The sequence below is a fragment of the Xenopus laevis genome, chromosome 3L (assembly GCF_017654675.1).
Source record: "Xenopus laevis strain J_2021 chromosome 3L, Xenopus_laevis_v10.1, whole genome shotgun sequence".
Taxonomy (NCBI): domain Eukaryota; kingdom Metazoa; phylum Chordata; class Amphibia; order Anura; family Pipidae; genus Xenopus; species Xenopus laevis.
The window spans coordinates 155,260,013-155,281,303 of NC_054375.1; the positions used below are offsets into that span (position 1 = coordinate 155,260,013).

Consider the following 21,291-nt stretch of genomic DNA (forward strand, 5'->3'; position numbering starts at 1 on the left):
GGGCTCGCTGGGAAAATGTGTCCCTGGGCAATAACCCATAGCAACCAATAACATTTTTATTTCAATTGCTTATCCTGCAGCTGCCTAAAAAAAAAAAACAATCCCGGATAGGTTGCTATAGGTTACTGCCCATGTGCAAATTTGCCCAATGTTTATTATTGAATAAAGTGAGACCGCAGTATTTCTTACCAGATAGGAAAGAGCCCAGAGGCATCTGGTTATAGTTTGTCCCTGCGAGTGCTGCCGACTGGGGGTTGCTTGCGAATGTGGCCCCAAATATAGGAGGAGTGGTGTAAGGGCCAGGAGGGAACACCTGTAAGGGACAGAGAGAGAGAAAGGACTCAGAATTGGATGATTAGGATTATCTTTAGCCCTCCCCCAGAATCCGTACAAGAAGCCTTGTGCTCCACTATCACTTTTTAGCCAATTCTAGATGATTTAGGGGAATAAAATTGTGTGTGTGTGTCAGCCAATGAGGATATTGGGATCTGTGATGTCATGAGAGAAATTTCAGAAGGGAGCAAGTTGCAAATCGGTAGATGTCCTCTCCTACTTCATCCAACTTGTTCTCCTTCGTGGCTCTCGCCCTCTACCCCCTTTCCTCTCACCGGAGGAGCTGTGCTCTCGCTCCCCTTGCTTGCAAGTCGGCTCAGGATACTGCGCTCTGACATCTGCAGTCTTGCCGCGATGGGCGGGATACGTGCGAGGGAGGCGGGGAGGCGAGTTACGTCCGCCTTCATATCACTCAGCAGCTCCTCCAGCTGGTTGAGCACTGGAAAGGGAGGAGAGCTTAGACACCAGGACTTCCACTAACCCTCTCCTCTTGTCTGTATACATTTCCCAATATGCTCCCTTGGCACCTTCTCACCCATCGGGTCTTTATAAAAACTACTTCACACCCCTCAGCATACACAGGCAGCCAGGTTGCCTGGCACACCCCAGTGATCTTTCAACCAATGACATTGAGCCTAGCCAGGACATCAGGTTGCACATCCCAGCTATGTTCAATGCAATAGCCTGCACCCAACTGCCACCTATAAGTGCCTGTTCATACTGCCCAGAGTTGGTGTCCGGTCAGCAATGGAGACTGGAAGAAGAATAAACTAAAGCCTATATGAACAATATTGTGTTGTGTTCCCTACTAACCTTGTTGCACCTAAATTAAAGGGATTCTGTCATGATTTTTATGGTGTCATTTTTATTTCTAAATGACACTGTTTACACTGCAAATAATTCACTGTACAATATAAAATTTCATTCCTGAACCAACAAGTGTATTTAGTTGTAATATTGGTGTGTAGGTGCATCTCAGGTCATTTTGCCTGGTCATGTGCTTTCAGAAAGAGCCAGCACTTTAGGATGGAACTGCTTTCTGGCAGGCTGTTGTTTCTCCTACTCAATGTAACTGAATGTGTCTCAGTGGGACCTGGATTTTACTATTGAGTGTTGTTCTTAGATCTACCCGGCAGCTGTTATCTTGTGTTAGGGAGCTGCTATCTGGTTACCTTCCCATTGTTCTGTTGTTAGGCTGCTGGGGGGAAAGGGTGATATCACTCCAGTTTGCAGTACAGCAGTAAAGAGTGACTAAAGTTTATCAAAGCACAAGTCACATAACTGGGGGCACCTGGGAACCTGACAATGCGTTTTGAAAAAAACAAGTTTTCCCATGACAGTATTCCTTTAAGATTCCCTTTCCCTTAACCTGCAGTTACTTTCAAAGGGCACTAGAGGGAGCATGAACACACTGCAATTCCTTTTCTTTGCTGGAGGATAAAGCTTTGCCTCCCAAATAAATACTATCAGGGGATAAAGCAGGCTGGATAATAGTCCAGCAGTATCCGGAATTAGATTCTTGTAAATTCTTTGAAAAAACTGTTGGTTCTAACTACACATTCCATCAAAACCATGTTGCTGCAGGACAGCAGACTATAGCAACATCGCATCAATGGTAGTCAGAACCAACAGTGCAGAGTAGAGAAAGGGTGAGACAAAATGGAATATTGCCCCATTTAGATGATCTGCCCCCTACCATTCTGCCCTTCACTCTATGATGTCCTTGTCTCGGGTACCTTTATGGAGCACAGCATTGGCTGGCTTGTTCCCTGCGATGGACTCCTTGGAGAGGTGCTGGTGACTCTCGGCGAGACATTCCACCTCGGAGAAGCGAGCGTTAAGGGCCATGGCCGGGTGTGTCGGGTCCTGGGTCATGTTGAGATAGGCCGCTCTCCGGAGCTGCTCCTCAATCACTAAAGCCTGCTCCAGTAGCTAAGGAACAAGCGAGAGACATGTCAGACCAGACGGCCATACACAGACACAAGTTATAAAAAGCCATTGATGGTCAGGGCCTCTGTATAAGATAAAAAAAGACATTGGAGCCAAGGCCCCCCATAAACGTTTTTAAAAAAAAACATTGTTGGCCATAGCCCTCCCTTACAAGTTAAAAAGAAACATTGGGGCCTATAGAATATTAGATAATGCTTTGGTGGCCTGGGGTTTAATAAAATAAAAAAACACATTGGTGTTCAGTAGAACACAACTCATGGCTTCAGGTCTTTAGCTTTGGCTCCTTTCAGGTCATTTTATGGCGTCAGGACTTCAACTTCGGGTCTTTTTGCTGCTTCGGCTCTGTTCGTGGCTTCGGAGCTTCATGCTTCAGAACTTCGGCTCTTCTGAGCTTCGGCTCTTCAACTTCGGCTCTTCGGAGCTTCGGCTCTTTGGGACTTCGGCTCTTTGGGACTTCGGCTCTTTGGGACTTCGGCTCTTCCGGACTTCGGCTCTTCCGGACTTCGGCTCTTCCGGACTTCGGCTCTTCCGGACTTCGGCTCTTCCGGACTTCGGCTCTTCCGGACTTCGGCTCTTCCGGACTTCGGCTCTTCCGGACTTCGGCTCTTCGGGACTTCGGCTCTTCGGGACTTCGGCTCTTCGGGACTTCAGCTCTTCGGGACTTTGGCTCTTTAGAGCTTCGGGACTTCGGCTCTCTTTGGGATTTCAGCTCTTCAGCTATTCGGGACTTTGGCTAATCGGGACTTTGGCTAATTGGGACTTTGACTATTCAGGACTTCAGTGGTTCAGCATGGCTTCAGTGCTGTCAAGGGCCGGCTATTTTGAAAAGTAGAGCACATTCGGGCCCCCCTTTAGCAGTGGGTGGGGCAAAGAGAGCAGGAACCAAATAAAAAGGGTCAGACCTTAAATCGTCGTGCTAGGAACTTGTTCTTCATCTCCAGGAAATTTCCCTTGTTGGCCTCTGATTTAAATGGTTCATTAATGACGGCAAACGGCGCGTCGTTCTGAATGTCCTGCCAGCGGGCGTAGCCATGTCTGTGAGAGGGTTAAGCGAACACAACGACAGGCACCGCCCTAGTAGAGAAACAGCCAATAGGACTTCTTGCAATTTACACCCCAATATTCACACAGGATGGAAACCTCCGCCTATGCAATCTCATGCACAAGATGGAGAACAAATGTCATTTAATGTTGTGGTGAGTGCAGAAGGATACATCACAATGCCGGCTAATAACCAGTAATCGTGCCGGCGATGCCAGATGTCGTTCAACCTGCCGGAGCAAATGGCGGCTCTTTCCTCATTCTGCCACAAAGTATGGAGCTCTGCAGACAACAGTACGGAAAATGAGCATGTGAGGGGTTAAATATATATATACGGTTGATTCTTTTTCCTATGCAGATTTCTGCCCGGCTGTCTTTCTTTACCTGTGAACCCCCCATCTGCAATGTTGAACATAAATCGAGCTCGTTCTGGTCTGTTCTCGTCTTTCCTTCCATTACTGCTCTTCACATCTTCCTTCTGAATATTCATCTTGCCGTCCTTCACAGTCTCTCTCTCCTGTTTCACCTCCTCTGTAATAAACATTACATAAGAATTCTCCCACCTGCTCTCCAATGCCACAATATATACACATACCAATAATGAAAGTAGGGATGCACCGAATCCACTATTTTGGATTCCGCCAAACCCCCACATCCTTTACGTCACATTCCGCCGAATACCAAATCCAAATATGCATATTCAAATTAGGGGTGGGGAAACTTTTATTACTTCCTTTATTTGTCACAAAAAGTCATGCAATTTTCCTCCCGCCCCTAATTTGCAAATGCAATCAGGCTTCGGTTTGGCTGGGCAGAAGGATTTGGCCGAATCCTGCTGAAAAAGGCTGAACCCTGAACCGAATCCTGCATTCGGTGCATCCCTAAATGAAAGACTCAAGGACTCTACAACAGAATGACACAGTGACAAAAAACAGATGGAGCAGCGAGTCCCCCCCCTGCAGGGTGATACAGTGACACAGACAGAAGGAGAGTCCCTCCCCCTGCAGGGTGATCCAGTGACACAGACAGAAGGAGAGTCCCTCCCCCTGCAGGGTGATACAGGGACACAGACAGAAGGAGAGTCCCTCCCCCTGCAGGGTGATACAGTGACACAGACAGAAGGAGAGTCCCTCCCCCTGCAGGGTGATACAGTGACACAGACAGAAGGAGAGTCCCTCCCCCTGCAGGGTGATCCAGTGACACAGACAGAAGGAGAGTCCCTCCCCCTGCAGGGTGATACAGTGACACAGACAGAAGGAAAGTCCCTCCCCCTGCAGGGTGATACAGTGACACAGACAGAAGGAGAGTCCCTCCCCCTGCAGGGTGATACAGTGACACAGACAGAAGGAGAGTCCCTCCCCCTGCAGGGTGATACAGTGACACAGACAGAAGGAGAGTCCCTCCCCCTGCAGGGTGATAGTGACACAGACAGAAGGAGAGTCCCTCCCCCTGCAGGGTGATACAGTGACACAGACAGAAGGAGAGTCCCTCCCCCTGCAGGGTGATACAGTGACACAGACAGAAGGAGAGTCCCTCCCCCTGCAGGGTGATACAGTGACACAGACAGAAGGAGAGTCCCTCCCCCTGCAGGGTGATACAGTGACACTGACCTCTCTGTGCTTCCCCGACTCCTTCCTGCCTCTGTGATGCTCCATCTCTTTCTGTAATAACTTCTGGTTGTTTTTCAGGCTCAGGGGCAACAACTGCAGCTTTGTCTCCTGTCACAAGAGAGTGAAATAAGCTGTAAATAAGTAAAATAAATCTACAATAACTCTACACATTCTTTATGCACAGAGAGGGGACAGTTAATAAGGTGCGCACCTTCACTTCACGCAGTTTTTACACTTTCTGCAACAGCATCAGAGCTAATGGCGCAGCCCACAGGTGACTGTCCCTTTAATTGTCAGTAAGGTTTATATATTACATGGTGCCCAGACACCAACTGCCAACTGACATCACATACCAACTGCCTCCTCAGTGGCTGCTAATTCTGCCTTTGGTTCTTCCCTCCCAGGAGTAAAATCAAGGGGTTCCGACGGCTTCTCTCCGCTTTTCTCTGAGTCACAGACAGGATTCACTGTGTCCTTAGGACTTGGAGTCTGGAATACAGAGAGGGGTACACAGTATAGAGACTGTATCAGTGAAGCATTACTTATGCTGCACAATGGAGCAAGCCATGCTCAACTATCCTCACTTTACCACACTGTCACAACAGACCAGTCTGTAACCGCCATATTTAGTGCTTGTCAGAAATGCTCAGTATTGGTCAATGAGGTGACAATGTTTATTTACACCCCAATATCACTGAATCTACCCTGGCCTAATAGTATCAGGCATAGCCTACCTGCCCCAGTTTGCTCAGGTTTTGTAGCCTAATATTAACTGTCATACTGTCACTGTCAGCTCAGGCATTATAATCTAATAGTAACGGGCACATCCTCACTGTCAGCTCAGGCATTATAATCTAATAGTAACAGGCACATCCTCACTGTCAGCTCAGGCATTATAATCTAATAGTAACGGGCATACTCTCATTGTTGGCTCAAGCTTTATAATCTAATAGTAATGGGCACATCCTCACTGTCAGCTCAGGCATTATAATCTAATAGTAACAGACACACCCTTACTGTCAGATCAGGCATTATAATCTAATAGTAATAGGCACATCCTCACTGTCAGCTCAGGCATTATAATCTAATAGTAACAGGCACATCCTCACTGTCAGCTCAGGCATTATAATCTAATAGTAACAGGCACATCCTCACTGTCAGCTCAGGCATTATAATCTAATAGTAACGGGCATACTCTCATTGTTGGCTCAAGCTTTATAATCTAATAGTAATGGGCACATCCTCACTGTCAGCTCAGGCATTATAATCTAATAGTAACAGACACATCCTCACTGTCAGATCAGACATTATAATCTAATAGTAACAGACACACCCTCACTGTCAGATCAGGCATTATAATCTAATAGTAACAGACACACCCTTACTGTCAGATCAGGCATTATAATCTAATAGTAACGGGCATACTCTCATTGTTGGCTCAAGCTTTATAATCTAATAGTAATGGGCACATCCTCACTGTCAGCTCAGGCATTATAATCTAATAGTAACAGACACATCCTCACTGTCAGATCAGGCATTATAATCTAATAGTAACAGACACACCCTCACTGTCAGCTCAGGCATTATAATCTAATAGTAACGGGCACATCCTCACTGTCAGCTCAGGCATTATAATCTAATAGTAACAGACACATCCTCACTGTCAGATCAGGCATTATAATCTAATAGTAACAGACACATCCTCACTGTCAGATCAGGCATTATAATCTAATAGTAACGGGCACATCCTCACTGTCAGCTCAGGCATTACAATCTAATAGTAACAGGCACATCCTCACTGTCGGCTCAAGCATCATAATCTAATAGTAACGGGCATACTCTCATTGTTGGCTCAAGCTTTATAATCTAATAGTAATGGGCACATCCTCACTGTCAGCTCAGGCATTATAATCTAATAGTAACAGACACACCCTTACTGTCAGATCAGGCATTATAATCTAATAGTAACAGACACACCCTTACTGTCAGATCAGGCATTATAATCTAATAGTAACGGGCACATCCTCACTGTCAGCTCAGGCATTATAATCTAATAGTAACAGGCACATCCTCACTGTCAGCTCAGGCATTATAATCTAATAGTAACAGGCACATCCTCACTGTCAGCTCAGGCATTATAATCTAATAGTAACAGGCACATCCTCACTGTCAGCTCAGGCATTATAATCTAATAGTAACAGACACACCCTCACTGTCAGCTCAGGCATTATAATCTAATAGTAACGGGCACATCCTCACTGTCAGCTCATGCATTATAATCTAATAGTAACAGACACATCCTCACTGTCAGATCAGGCATTATAATCTAATAGTAATGGGCACATCCTCACTGTCAGCTCAGGCATTATAATCTAATAGTAACAGACACACCCTTACTGTCAGATCAGGCATTATAATCTAATAGTAACAGACACACCCTTACTGTCAGATCAGGCATTATAATCTAATAGTAACGGGCACATCCTCACTGTCAGCTCAGGCATTATAATCTAATAGTAACAGGCACATCCTCACTGTCAGCTCAGGCATTATAATCTAATAGTAACAGGCACATCCTCACTGTCAGCTCAGGCATTATAATCTAATAGTAACAGGCACATCCTCACTGTCAGCTGCAGGCATTATAATCTAATAGTAACAGACACACCCTCACTGTCAGCTCAGGCATTATAGTCTAATAGTAACGGGCACATCCTCACTGTCAGCTCATGCATTATAATCTAATAGTAACAGACACATCCTCACTGTCAGATCAGGCATTATAATCTAATAGTAACAGGCACATCCTCACTGTCAGCTCAAGCATTATAATCTAATAGTAACGGGCATACTCTCATTGTTGGCTCAAGCTTTATAATCTAATAGTAATGGGCACATCCTCAACTCAGGCATTATAATCTAATAGTAACAGACACATCCTCACTGTCAGATCAGGCATTATAATCTAATAGTAACAGACACACCCTCACTGTCGATCAGGCATTATAATCTAATAGTACAGACACACCACTGTCAGATCACATTATAATCTAATAGTAACAGACACACCCTCACTATCAGCTCAAGCATTATAATCTAATAGTAACGGGCACATCCTCACTGTCAGCTCAGGCATTATAATCTAATAGTAACAGACACACCCTCACTATCAGCTCAGGCATTACATCTAATAGTAATGGGCACATCCTCCCTGTCAGCTCAGTCATTACAATCTAATAGTAATGGGCACACCCCTCACTGTTCCAGTTTGTCCAGACATTATAATCTAGTAACATACCCTCACAGTAGCTGTTTGCTCAGGCTCAATGTCCCTCTTCTCTGTTCCCTTCACATCACTTTCCTTCTCCTCCTTGCACTCAGCTTCTCCTTTCTCAACTGGGGTTCCCCCATTCTCTCCCCTCTCGCTGGGGGCAGGTGTGGCTGGAGGAGGGAAGCAGAAACATACCATATATTATTGGAACCCAGGCGATTGACTGAGCAAGCTATAGAGGGGCACTGCATTTATGGGAGGATCTGCGTGGAGCAGTGAATGTTTAGGGGTCACAACTTTGCACACCTGGTTTGGAGGTGCATGGGGTGTTGGTAAGGCTTGGGTCCGGAGTGGTGGTAGAGGTTTTTACAGTGGGAGAGGAGGCTCTAGATGAGAGTTTAGAGTCAAGGCTAGGGTCTGGCATCAGCTCCGGCATGCTCCAGCGACCATTTATATGCTCAAACTCCTGTATCTGTAACAAAAGAAAAGAAACGTTAATAATTAAAGGGATTTTGAAGAAGAAAAAAAAACACACCTACAATATGTGGCAGTTTATTTTTATCTAGCTTACTACTGATTTGACACTTCTCCAGGCTTTCCTCGACAACAATAAGACTCTAGAACGCCGCCTGCAGTTAGCTGTTATGACTGTAGGGGATGGTAAAGACGGGCAAAGCTGGTGCTGATCACAGGGGTGTGGGGTTTGAGATGTGGTGACAGTTTAGGGTGCTAATTTATAACAGGATGCTGCTGGGCCTATGGAAAGTCATTTATTGAGCAGGCCCAGTGCAGTCTGACTGTCAGTTTAGACCATGCTTATTTGTCAGCTATAAATATAAAATAATAAATATAATATATAAAAAAAGGATTTTACCTTTTTCTTTACCAACGACATAACGCCGATGCGAGTCAAAACCTGTTGTCGCGAGAGGCCTTCGCGGGGAACGCCGTCAGCAAATGTCTCTGAACCGTCAGCGCCAGGCTCACAGAGATGTCTCATAAACAGAGACACGTACGCTCTATGGGAGCAATGACACAGACACCCGATGTAAGATTGAGACTAAGATGTCAGCTCTTGGGAGCAGGCTCCTCCGATCCTGCCGTTTCATTCCGTAACCCTTATCAATAGTTTGGAATTTGATCAAATTGTCAGAAAACCGGAAAAATAGAAACGGCAGATATGCCTGTTCATCTTCATCCGTTGTTTACGTCGGCATTTGACTGGCAGCCATCTTGTCCTGTGCCAGCTAATGGGATGGGACACAACTTTAGCCTTACCCCATTCACATACCAAGGCACAGAGTCTACTGTTTGTCTGTGTGAGGGAGGGGGTCGGACACTCGCCTACCCACCCCAGGAAACAGACCGATACGGACCAACGGATATCAGATGAGTAAGAGCATCATCATGTGGGAAGCCGTTCATGAAACAGAAATAGGCTTATACAACTGTCAGACTGAGGGTGGCACTGAGAGCACCGACAGGTGGCACTTACTTGAACTCCTTCTCGGATTTGCCTCTCAGATCCCTCACTAGCCAGTGAGTAGAAAATGCGTCCTGTGGTGGCATCCCCCAGCGCATCACGGCATTCAGGAAAGCCTTCCTTTGCCGAGTGTTGAACCCCAGAACCTGGAGGAGAACACTCACGTTACAGATACAATTTTATCTCCAAATAAATGAGCCCACGCAGGCTGAACATCTTTTTTTTTGGAGAGAAGTCACTCGATATATAAAAACGAGATTAAAAGGAAATATTAAACGATCCCCTTGTTTTGTTCTATTGCATGTAGATAGTAAGAGGCTATTTTGGAAACCTGAACTAAAATCCATTTCCCAAGAAACAAAGATGCTGATAATGGCCGCTTCTAAAAAAAAAAGAACTATTTAATTATTGGCTGAAAAAGGAATCTCCTTCAATAGCAGATATTTCATACCTTAAAGGGATTCTGTCGTGATTTTTATGGTGTCGTTTTTATTTCTAAATGACAGTTTCCACTGCAGATAATTCACTTTACAATATAAAATCATTCCTGAACCAACAAGTGTATTTTTTTATGTTATTCATAATGTTGCGAGTAGGCAGCCATCTTGGGTCATTTTGCCTGGTCATGTGCTTTCAGAAAGAGCCAGCACTTTAGGATGGAACTGCTTTCTGGCAGGCTGTTGTTTCTCCTACTCAATGTAACTGAATGTGTCTCAGTGGGACCTGGATTTTACTATTGAGTGTTGTTCTTAGACCTACCAGGCAGCTGTTACCTTGTGTTAGGGAGCTGCTATCTGGTTACCTTCCCATTGTTCTGTTGGGGGTGGGGGTGATATCCCTCCAACTTGCAGTACTGCAGTAAAGAGTGACTGAAGTTTATCAGAGCACAAGTCACATGACTGGGGGCTCCTGGGAAACTGACAATATGTCAGATTTCAAAATTAAATATAAAAAAATCTGTTTGCTCTTTTGAAAAAAGAATTTCAGTGCAGAATTCTGCTGGAGCAGCACTATTAACTGATGTGTTTGAAAAAAAAACATGTTTTCCCAAAACAGTATCCCTTTAACCAACTCAGTTGGCAAGAAGCTCTGACAGTTAAATCAGAGGAAAACAGATTTAGAGAGTCATTCAAGCTTACTTGGACTCTATATTTTAAGGTTTGCGATTCCAGGGATCCTCCTGAAAACATTATCCACTGGATTATTTATTTTTGTGTTTTATTATTTGTTTACATATTCACTTTGTTACTATTCAGTTTGATAACCTTTTTAAAATGTGTTGATTATCCGAACATATTTCGTTTCCTTTCCTTGTTCATTTTGAACTAGCACACTCGGGGGCAGATTCATCAAGGGTCGAACTGAAAATTCTTGATTCTTTCGAGGTTTTTTTATGGTCACAACTATCAAATTCGAATAGAGAGTTATCCAAATTTGATTTGAGTTCTTTTTTTAAAAATTCAAATGAGATTTTCGAGATTTATCATACTCTGGCCTTTTAAGAATTCTAATTTGACTATTCGCCACCTAAAACCTGCCGAATTACTGTTTAAGTCAATGGGAGACGTCCAGGAATCAATTTGGAAATGTTTGCAGCCTTCCTGACATTTGAGGGTTTTTTTTGGAAAAAAAACTTGAATCGAGTTTGATCGAATTCGATTTAAATTTGATTTGAATCTGTTTCAAATTCGATTTGAATTTTCAGGTCATTTTAATTCGTCTGAGTTAAAGAAATTCGATTTTATTAATGCATTTCGGTAAGTCGAATTTCAAATTGATGGGAGTTTATGGGAGTTTTAAAAGACTTGCATTCATTCAAAACACCTCTTAGTGTTATTTGTAATATGATTTGGAGACTGCAGGATAGTAGCTGTCAGGTTGTTATCTTGTTGCTGTTTATTGTGAAAATTCAAATAAAAAAATATTTAAACGGCCACAGGCTGAACACCCCTGTCTCTGCAGCAGTGTATTAGATTTAGGGGTGCACCGAATCCAGGGTTCGGTTTGGAATTCGGCCTTTTTCAGCAGGATTTGGATTTGGCCGAATGCTTCTGCCTGGCTGAACCGAATCGGCATCCTAATTTGCATATGCAAATTAGGGGCAGGGAGGGACTTTTTTCACAAACAAGGAAGTAAAAAATATTTTCCCCTTCCCACCCCTAATTTGCATACACAAATTAGAATTCGGTATTCAGCCGAATCTTTTGCGAAGGATTCTGGGGGGTTTGGCCGAATCCAAAATAGTGTATTCAGTGCATCGCTAATTAGATTTGGTGATCAGTCAAGCACTTACCTCTATGTTCCCGCCAACCCGAGCCAGCAGAGGTGGCAGAGGCTTGTCCTTCTCATTTCGTAGCTGGCGGCGAGACTGCCTGCGGCCTACCAAAGGAGACAGGAGAACTGATAAGAACCCGCAGGTGTCACAACAAGATACGGGTTACGTTCTGTTTTTGTTTAGCTCTTACCTTCCGTCTTCTCGTCAAAATCTTCATCCTCCTCCTCTGAGCCCACTGAGTATTCAGACTGGTTGTCTGCAGGAGTTGGGAAGAGTCATTCGTATAAGCCTAGCTCCATCTGCACTGCACCCCATCCTTTTCTAAACCCATTCTATATTCCCATGCCTCCCTTACTAAATATCAGGGCTGTATCTGCCACTTACTGACAGTTCTAAAGTCTAAACCGTCCTTAAAGTGGAACTATCGTTGAAATTAAAATTTAAAGGGATACTGTCATGGGAAAACATGTTTTTTTCAAAATGAATCAGTTAATAGTGCTGCTTCAGCAGAATTCTGCACTGAAATCCATTCCTTAAAAGAGCAAACAGATTTTTTTATATTTAATTTTGAAATCTGACATGGGACTAGACATATTGTCAGTTTCCCAGCTGCCCCCAGTCATCTGATTTGTGCTCTGATAAACTTCAGTCACTCTTTACTGCTGTACTGCAAGTTGGAGTGATATCACCCCCAGCAGCCAAACAAAAGAACAATGGGAAGGTAACCAGATAGCAGCTCCCTAACACAAGATAACAGCTGCCTGGTAGATCTAAGAACAGCACTCAATAGTAAAATCCAGGTCCCACTGAGACACATTCAGTTACATTGAGTAGGAGAAACAACAGCCTGCCAGAAAGCAGTTCCATCCTAAAGTGCTGGCTCTTTATGAAATCACATGACCAGGCAAAATGACCTGAGAAGCACCTACACACCAATATTACAACTAAATACACTTGCTGCTTCAGGAATGACATTTTACATGGTAGAGCGAATTATTTGCAGTGTAAACTGTGTAATTCAGAAATAAAAACTACACCATAAAAATCATGACAGCATCCCTTTAATATAAGATTCGTCATACTGAAGAAACTTTCTAAATACAATTAATTAACAATTCTGCATCTGAAATGAATTAGAGTTCACTCAAATAACTGATTCCAGTACAAACAAAATCTAACAAAATAACTGTAACTTTAATAGAGTGAGCTCTAATACATCTGGTAAGAAAGGAGCCCCCCTATAAGATATATTGGATCTAACTGTCAGTGAATATCTGACACCCAACTGCTGCATGAAGACAGAATGAAGAGAAACAGATGCTGAGAGAGGAATAGTGACGATAAACTTGATTATTTCAGAAACGATAAAGAATTTTTAATTGATTCTGTTTAGAAAGTTTCTTATTTCAGTATGATAAAGCTCAAATTTAATTTTCATTTTCGCATTAGTTCCCCTTTAACCTTCAGACTGAGCTTTTTGGACAATCTAGGAGACTAAATAGGAATTCTCCCCAAAAGTCCAGCCCCACAGGTTGAGAAGCCCTATACAAGGGATGTAATTACGTGGGGTGAACGTTTAGGGGATGGAGGGAAATCCTCACCCTGGTCTTCCTGCGCGGCATCATTGTAGTTGACCTGCTTGCGCACTCTCTTCCCCTTGCCGAGGTTCCGCGCCAGGTCTTCCTGCTGCTGCTCATAGTGGTGCCTCAGCAGCTTCTCCCAATAGTCGGGATCCACATTCTCCTCCTGTTTAATCACCTCCCTTTCCAGTTCTTCCTGCTGAACATGGAAGGACGCACGTCACATGGACAGACACAAATGTATCACGCCAGAAACACACACGTGTGACACACTGAGAAACACTCCCTTACCTTCTCCTCTTCCCTTACGACATACTGAGCCACTTTAAAGGAGCTGAGATACTCGTTCATGTTCTGAACCTCCGTGTCCTCCGTTACATCCTGATTGCGATCCAACAGCCGTTCAACTGCTCCGCTATCATAATGGATCACACTGCTGTCCTCTTCCTTATTATCACCTGCTACAGACAATCAGCCAATCAGCGCGGTGCAAATCCCATGTGAAAGGAGAAAGAAGGAGCTCTTGACTGGTCGCTTCCACATGTACCCAACTGCTTAAAGGATAAGTAAACCTTACAAATAAGTGTATGTAAAATTGACGAGGGGGCTATTCTAAAATTATTTTGCAATGTACATTCATTATTTATTTATTTTTAATTCCAAGATATTAAAGGTTACATGTGCTGTTAACTAGAGTCCTGCAGCAGGTCAGGTACCCGCAAAAAAAAGAAGGCACCCTGCAGAATGAGGGGAGGATTTTCAGGTGCGGGTATAGATGCGGGTCGCGGGTCTTTCTTACCTTATGTACTATTGTCCATATTTTACTCCTTTTAAAGTTTTATAAAACTTGTTTCTGTCCCCGCCCACTTTTGATGATGTCACTTCTGGTTTGCAGCAACACCACTTCCTGTTTGATGGTGGTTTGCGGGTTGCAGGAAATGTTGCCATCTTTTTTGGAAAAAAATACCGGCCTTCCTATAGATTTAGATTTTTTCCTTATTAATAACATTGGGGTCAAGCATAATTTTTACCAGTCAGGCCAGTAAAATACCGGCCAGGTGGAAACCCTACTTGCGGGTCGGGTTGCGGATCAAAGTGGGTAAATATGCGGTTTGGGTCGCGGCTTGCGGGTTTTAGAAATTGGTGCAGGACTCTACTGTTAACATCAGTGAATTTTTATTTTGTTGCAACAGCGCCACCTGCTGGCCATTTTCTGACCAGTCTGACCACCAAGTAGTAAAGGAAGACTGGTGGGAAACTGACCAGCAGGTGGCGCTGTTGTAACACAATTCACTGATGTTAACAGTACATGAATCTTTTAATATCCTGGAATTTCCAAAAAAATAAATTAAGAATGTACATTGCAAAAGTGCTTAGAATAGCAATTTTATATTCACTTATTTTTAAGGTTTACTTATCCTTTAATACAGATATATAATATGTAATTTGTTATTTCATCAACTCACTTTCAATCTCATCCTTAAACAGTTCCTCTGTTCCAAATTTGAGGATATCATCCAGCTCCTGTTTGGACATGGAACCTGCCTTGGAACCCAGGCCTGGCCGCACCACCAAGTGAGTCAACATCATCTTTCTTTTGGCCACCTGCGTTATCCGCTCTTCCACCGACGCCCGCGTCACAAAGCGGTAAATCATCACCTTGTTGGCCTGTCCAATTCTATGAGCACGGCTGAATGCCTGGAAAAACATAAAGCCAAAATATTGCCGATTATTTCTGTTTGTGTTTGGGGACTGGTTTAACCTGCCTCTCTCCTTTAAAAGACCAATAACATCAAAAAAATCTTTTAAAAAATATGTTAGTATACATAGAAAAAAAAACACCAAGACAATTTAAACTTTAAAATCACAAAGTCTTTATTAAGAAATTAACTTACTGAAACTCCACTTGCGCTCCTCCTTCGTGCAGCGCTCGATTTCTCATTCCTGCCTTCCTTATAAGGATATAGCCAGGGAGGAGAAATCGAGCGACCCATGAACAAACTCACTGAACAGATATGTCCCATGTACACCCCCCCTTAAATTGGTTGTTCACCTTTAAATTAACTGTTAGTGGGATGTAGAGATTAATTTTCTGAGACAATTTGCAATTGATTTTAATTTTTTATTATTTGTGGTTTTTGAGTTATTTAGCTTTTTATTCAGCAGCTCTCCAGTTTGCAATGTCAGCCATGTGGTTGCTAGGGTCCAAATTACCCTAGCAACCATGCACTGATTTGAATAAGAGACTGGAATAGGAATAGGAGAGTCCTGAATAGAAAGATGAGGAATAAAAAGTAGCAATAACCATACATTGGTAGCCTTACAGAGTATTTGTTTTTTTGACGGGGTCAGTGACCCCCATTTGAAAGCTGCAAAGAGTCAGAAGAAGAGGGCACATAATTAAAAAACGATACAAAAGAAAACCGTTTTTTTTCCCTGGTGTTTGGCCGGCCCAGTACGACCTTGTTTATAGATGGCTAACTAACTATATTAGAAACATTTTTTATTTTGCACTATAGCCTATCTATTTAGCCAGTTTTTATTTTTATACTGAACTGTTCCTTTAAGCCTTCAAGAAAGAACTGTCAGCCAGGGTTAATGGCATGGGCAGTTTGTGGGACCGGCTGCTGGAAATACATCCCAGAATGATCTCCTTTATATTTATCATTCATACTTTCTTTTTAATGTAGGTTCCGTTACCTGGATGTCATTATGGGGGTTCCAATCAGAATCGTAGATAATAACAGTGTCGGCCGTAGCGAGGTTAATACCCAGTCCTCCAGCGCGGGTGGAGAGGAGGAAACAAAACTGCTGAGCACCCGGAGCTACAACACAAAAATTAAAAAGTCAGGTGAGAGGAGAACAGTACAAGTAAGTGAAGAGGAAGAACTATAAGACTAAAAAAATAAAGACCAATAGCTGCCTTGCAATAGGCAATTCCATAACAAACTAAAAGTAAACTTGAAAGTTGAACTTTCATCATCATCATCATCATCGCAGCCTGACTCTCACCATTAAACCGATCGATTGCCTCCTGTCTCAAGGCTCCCGTTATGCTGCCATCTATCCGCTCATATTTATAGCCCTCGAAATCCAGGAAGTCCTCCAGGAGATCCAGCATCTTCGTCATCTGAGTAAAAGAGACCGAGATTGTGAATTAGAGGGAGAGGAATGAAAGGCAAGTGTGGAAAGGAGGAGCAGGAAAAGGAAATGGATATTAAGACAAGTAAAGGTGGGAGAATGAGATGTTGAGCAGGAAGAGGAAATGGATATTAAAGGGTTACTGTCATGGGAAAAAAAATTCAAAATGAATCAGTTAATAGTGCTGCTCCAGCAGAATTCTGCACTGAAATCCATTTCTCAAAAGAGCAAACAGATTTTTTTATATTCAATTTTGAAATCTGACATGGGGCTAGACATATTGTCAATTTCCCAGCTGCCCCCAGTCATGTGAATTGTGCTCTGATAAACTTCAATCACTCTTTACTGCTGTACTGCAAGTTGGAGTGATATCACCACCTCCCTCCCCCCCAGCAGCCAAACAAAAGAACAATGGGAAGGTAACCAGATAGCAGCTCCCTAACACAAAATAACAGCTCCCTGGTAGATCTAAGAACAACACTCAATAGTAAAAATCCATGTCTCACTGAGACACATTCAGTTACATTGAGAAGGAAAAACAGCAGCCTGCCAGAAAGCATTTCTCTCCTAAAGTGCAGGCACAAGTTACATGACATGGGGCAGCTGGGAAATTGACAATATGTCTAGCCCCATGTCAGATTTCAAAATTGAATATAAAAAAATCTGTTTGCTCTTTTGAGAAATGGATTTCAGTGCAGAATTCTGCTGGAGTAGCACTATTAACTGATGCGTTTTGGAAAAAAACATGTTTTCCGATGACAGGATCCCTTTAAGACACGTCAAGGTGGGAGAGAATGAAATGTCGAGCAGGAAGAGGAAATGGATATTAAAACAAGTAAAGGTGAGAGAATAAGATGTTGAGCAGGAAGAGGAAAAGGATATTAAGACAAGTAAAGGTGGGAGAATGAGATGCTGAGCAGGAAGAGGAGATTAGGAAAGACATGAATAAGAAGAGGCCACTGGTGCAGCAGAGTTTACAGTACCTGAGAGAATATCAGCACACGGTGCCCCTGCTCATTCAGCTTCCGGAGCATCTTCTGTAAAAGGAGCAGTTTCCCCGAAGATTTAACAAGCGACCCTCCTTCATACGCACCGCTGGGCAGTTTTGGGGACTCCTAAGAGAAAGGAGAATAGGCTGTCAGAGGTCTTGCTGTGCGACAGGAGGAAATGCCTGGTCCAGTGTGTGGAGTTGCAGGTCTGCTCCCCAGAACTCACCAATGAAGCCGCTGGGAAGAGATATGGGTGGTTACAGCATTTCTTCAGGTCCATCATGATGTTTAGAAGAGACACTTGGTTCCCTCCTCCTCTGGAGTTCAAAGCCTCAAAGTTACGGGTGAGGATGAATTTATAGTATTTCCTAGGGTCAGGAAAGAAAATAACAGTAAGCAGAAGTAACAGCCTTTCCATTTATACTGGGACCAGTCTTGCACCCCATTATACACAACAGTTGTACCAATGCAGTCTGGAGAATAGATGGTGGATCCAAGGTGATGGGACCTCCTTCAGCCACCTCTGCTCTCACATCCTCTTCTTTGCCCCTCAATCTTAAAACTGAAAATACCCCAAATCACACAATCTTTCCTTATTCCTAGTGCCTTACTTCTGCATTGGGCTGAGCTCCACGCGAACGATCAGCTCCGTTTTGGCCGGCATGTTCTTGAACACGTCGGCCTTCATCCGACGCAAGAGGTGAGGCCCCAAGAGGTCGTGCAGTTTCTTGATCTGATCTTCTTTGGAAATGTCTGCAAATTCCTCCAGGAACCCTTCCAGGTTGCTAAAACGGTACAGGGGGGAGATAGAAACAAAAGCATGGGACCATGAGGACCCTGCATTTACACACATTAGTGCAACCAGGCCCTCTAGCAAATGCCAGTGATTAGCAAATAGTGCACTAATTGGTACAAATTGTTTTTAATTTAGCTCACCAGGGGCAGTTCCTAACTCACGGATGGACGGTAACATTGTGATCCCTGTGTGCAGAACATATAAAGCTGAATAATGACCCAGTGGGCCAGATAATTATACACTTACTTGAATCTTACAGGGGTGAGGAAGTTGAGCAGATGGAACAGTTCTTCCAGATTATTCTGCAGGGGTGTTCCCGTGAGGAGCAGTTTGTAATCGATCTGGTATCCATTTAACACCCGGAAAAACTGCCAACACACAAGGAACGACATTGTAACCTCCTATTCATGTTACATGTCATCGCCAAGTCTACATTGGTTCTGCCAGCTGAAATGTAACATACTGGATACATTTTGTCACACAAAAGTATGACTTTTTGGTTTAAAATCCAGCCTGTGTGCACTGATAGGCTGATCCCGGGACAGGCTGATCCAGACGGTGTATCTACACACTGCTGTAATTATCTACTTCACAGGACCAAACATGGAAGAGCTTCAGGCTCCCTGTTGAGCTCAAGCAATTACATAAAAACTAGGGATGCACCAAATCCATTATTTTAGGAGTTGGCCGAACCCTGAATCCTTTGAGAAAGGTGGAGCCGAATACCGAATCCAAGCCCTAATTTGAATATGTAAATTAGGGAAACAAGGGGAGATGAGAACCGCGTGCACAGCGAGCAGCTAAACATGTTTTGACTTCCTTATTTGTGTGACGAAAAGTTTTGGAAAGGGATTTGGTTCGGCCAGGCACTTGAATTCGGCCGAATCTTGCTGAAAAAGGCTGAATCTTGGCCGAATCCCAAAAAGAATCCTGGATTTGGTGCATTCGTAATAAAAAAGTGATTTTTTTTTGTGTGTGATTTAAACAGTAGGTAAAAGGTATGTGCAGCACAAGCCCTATTCATTTTGGCTAAGATCACTTTTAGTATTTGTTCTTATAAGTCAGGGTATAAGCCTCTCCTGGTGAGATGGAAAAACACTTGATCCTCTGGCTAGGGGCCATAGCATTATGAAAGCCCGGGGTATTGTGCCCCCTGCAGGAGGTTGCCAGATTCACGACTGGGTCCAGCACAATGCACTTTAACTTTATATTTTGCTCCGCCCTTTTGGACAGCGAGAAAATTTTTATACTCAGCCGCTGGCCGGAGCCTTATGGCACTTTTTATCACTTTATGCACTTATTTTATGCACTTATTTATTATAGCACTTTTTTTATCTATGTTTTTTATATGTGTGTCTTCAAGCCTTATACGGGCCTCGGGTGCAAGTAGTCCTTTTGGGCTTTGCCACAAGTTATGGATCTGGTGCCCTGGGGGAAGCTTTGGCAGAACCCAGGGTAAAAGGGACTCTCCCTAACCGTTAGGTGAAGGAGAGTCTGAAGACCCTTGACCCCTATCTGTGACTTTTGTGCCGGGGGGGGTCGGGACGTTGGGGCTCATCCTAGCTTCAGCGAAGGTGAGTCCAAAGACTTTGGGCGCCTTTAGCACCTTTTCGCCTGGGGCTCTAGAGTATTTTGGAGCCCATGCCTTTTGGTAGGACTCACTGATGGCACTTTTAGCACTGTGCACTTTGGGTGTAAGAAGCACGACTTTGGGCTTTCAATAAAATAAAATAAAACAAGCCCTATTCATTGCACTGAAGTTGGACAAGGGTATACTACCCTTTTAACCTACTTTGGACTGGTTATTCTTCAATCGGTGAGCCTCGTCCACCACCAGGCAGGCCCATCGAATAGATCCCAGAGCAGCCTGGTCGATTGTGACTAGTTCATAGGAGGTGAGGAGAACATGGAACTTCACCTGGGCCTGAGCCTAGAAAAGTAAAAATATAAAGGGAAATAAAGGTCTGAAGTCATGGGGGGGAAGACAAGATGTAAAGGACAAATAGAAACCCAAAAACAATCAAGGTTAAAAACTAATCTCCCAGTGTACATAGGGCTCCTGTACTGACTAGGAAGTAGAGAACTGGGGATACCAGAGTGGTCACATGGAATGAGTTTATGCAAATGGATCATTACATCACTGGGCATGCACGGATAGCACTGCGAACGACCAGTAGTGATGTGCGGGCCGACCTCACACGCTTCTTCGTGGGTGGCAGGCGGGTGCAGGTTGAGCTCTTCTCCTGCTCTCCCCGCCCGCCACCGTCAAATGCCAGCTTCTGATTTCTGGGTACGTCTTTTATAGATGCTGCGCCTGCTTGCCCAGCCCCTTTTGTGACATCATTGGCAGGGAGGCGTGGGTCTATAAAAGTTACCCAGAAGTGCAGATGCGGGTGTGTGCGACCAAGGGAGGGCAGGTTAGGGTCGGTGCAGGTTGGGGGAAATCCCGACCCGCACATCACTAATGCCCAATAAGTACCAAAACAGCCAGAAGCAAACAGTGCATGTGTAGTGGCACCAAGTGCAGGCAAGAAGATCACTAAAATCACATAGATGCATTTTTACATTTTTTCCAATCACCGCTCTTATATTTGGTACAGTAACATGGGACGTTAGATTGAAAAAAAGACTCACATCCATCAATTTCAACTATTTAAGTCTGTATATAACCTGCCCAACTGCCAGCTGATCCAGGATACCTCTGTACAGGCCCGGACTGGCAATCTGTGGGTTGTGGCAAATGCCAGAGGGGCTGCTATAAGGCCCCATAGAAAGTCACTATTTAGAGGGCTGGTGGGGGCTGTTTGGGCCTCTGTGTAACT

The 21,291-nt window shown here is 43.8% G+C and overlaps 1 protein-coding gene across 4 annotated transcripts in view; it reads right to left on the bottom strand.

Annotated features, from left to right (window-relative positions):
• Window positions 1–21,291, bottom strand: part of chd3.L (chromodomain helicase DNA binding protein 3 L homeolog) — a 57,267-nt gene that overhangs the window by 4,506 nt on the left and 31,470 nt on the right. The window contains exons 16-39 of one of the 4 annotated variants that reach the window (XM_018253803.2): window positions 20,262–20,399; window positions 18,716–18,837; window positions 18,285–18,458; window positions 17,900–18,041; window positions 17,668–17,799; window positions 16,556–16,673; window positions 16,244–16,368; window positions 15,010–15,241; window positions 13,835–14,004; window positions 13,565–13,739; window positions 12,154–12,219; window positions 11,982–12,067; window positions 9,701–9,834; window positions 9,080–9,224; window positions 8,512–8,677; window positions 8,233–8,375; window positions 5,288–5,423; window positions 4,935–5,042; window positions 3,709–3,855; window positions 3,498–3,606; window positions 3,186–3,318; window positions 2,070–2,265; window positions 609–772; window positions 190–313 (exon numbers count right to left, since the gene is read on the bottom strand). In XM_018253803.2, the coding sequence (XP_018109292.1) occupies window positions 190–313; window positions 609–772; window positions 2,070–2,265; window positions 3,186–3,318; window positions 3,498–3,606; window positions 3,709–3,855; window positions 4,935–5,042; window positions 5,288–5,423; window positions 8,233–8,375; window positions 8,512–8,677; window positions 9,080–9,224; window positions 9,701–9,834; window positions 11,982–12,067; window positions 12,154–12,219; window positions 13,565–13,739; window positions 13,835–14,004; window positions 15,010–15,241; window positions 16,244–16,368; window positions 16,556–16,673; window positions 17,668–17,799; window positions 17,900–18,041; window positions 18,285–18,458; window positions 18,716–18,837; window positions 20,262–20,399 (3,385 nt within the window). Of the gene's footprint in view, window positions 1–189; window positions 314–608; window positions 773–2,069; window positions 2,266–3,185; window positions 3,319–3,497; window positions 3,607–3,708; window positions 3,856–4,934; window positions 5,043–5,287; window positions 5,424–8,232; window positions 8,376–8,511; window positions 8,678–9,079; window positions 9,225–9,700; window positions 9,835–11,981; window positions 12,068–12,153; window positions 12,220–13,564; window positions 13,743–13,834; window positions 14,005–15,009; window positions 15,242–16,243; window positions 16,369–16,555; window positions 16,674–17,667; window positions 17,800–17,899; window positions 18,042–18,284; window positions 18,459–18,715; window positions 18,838–20,261; window positions 20,400–21,291 lie in introns of all 4 variants that reach the window. The other 3 variants (XM_018253802.2, XM_018253801.2, XM_018253804.2) reach the window with 3 other exon arrangements.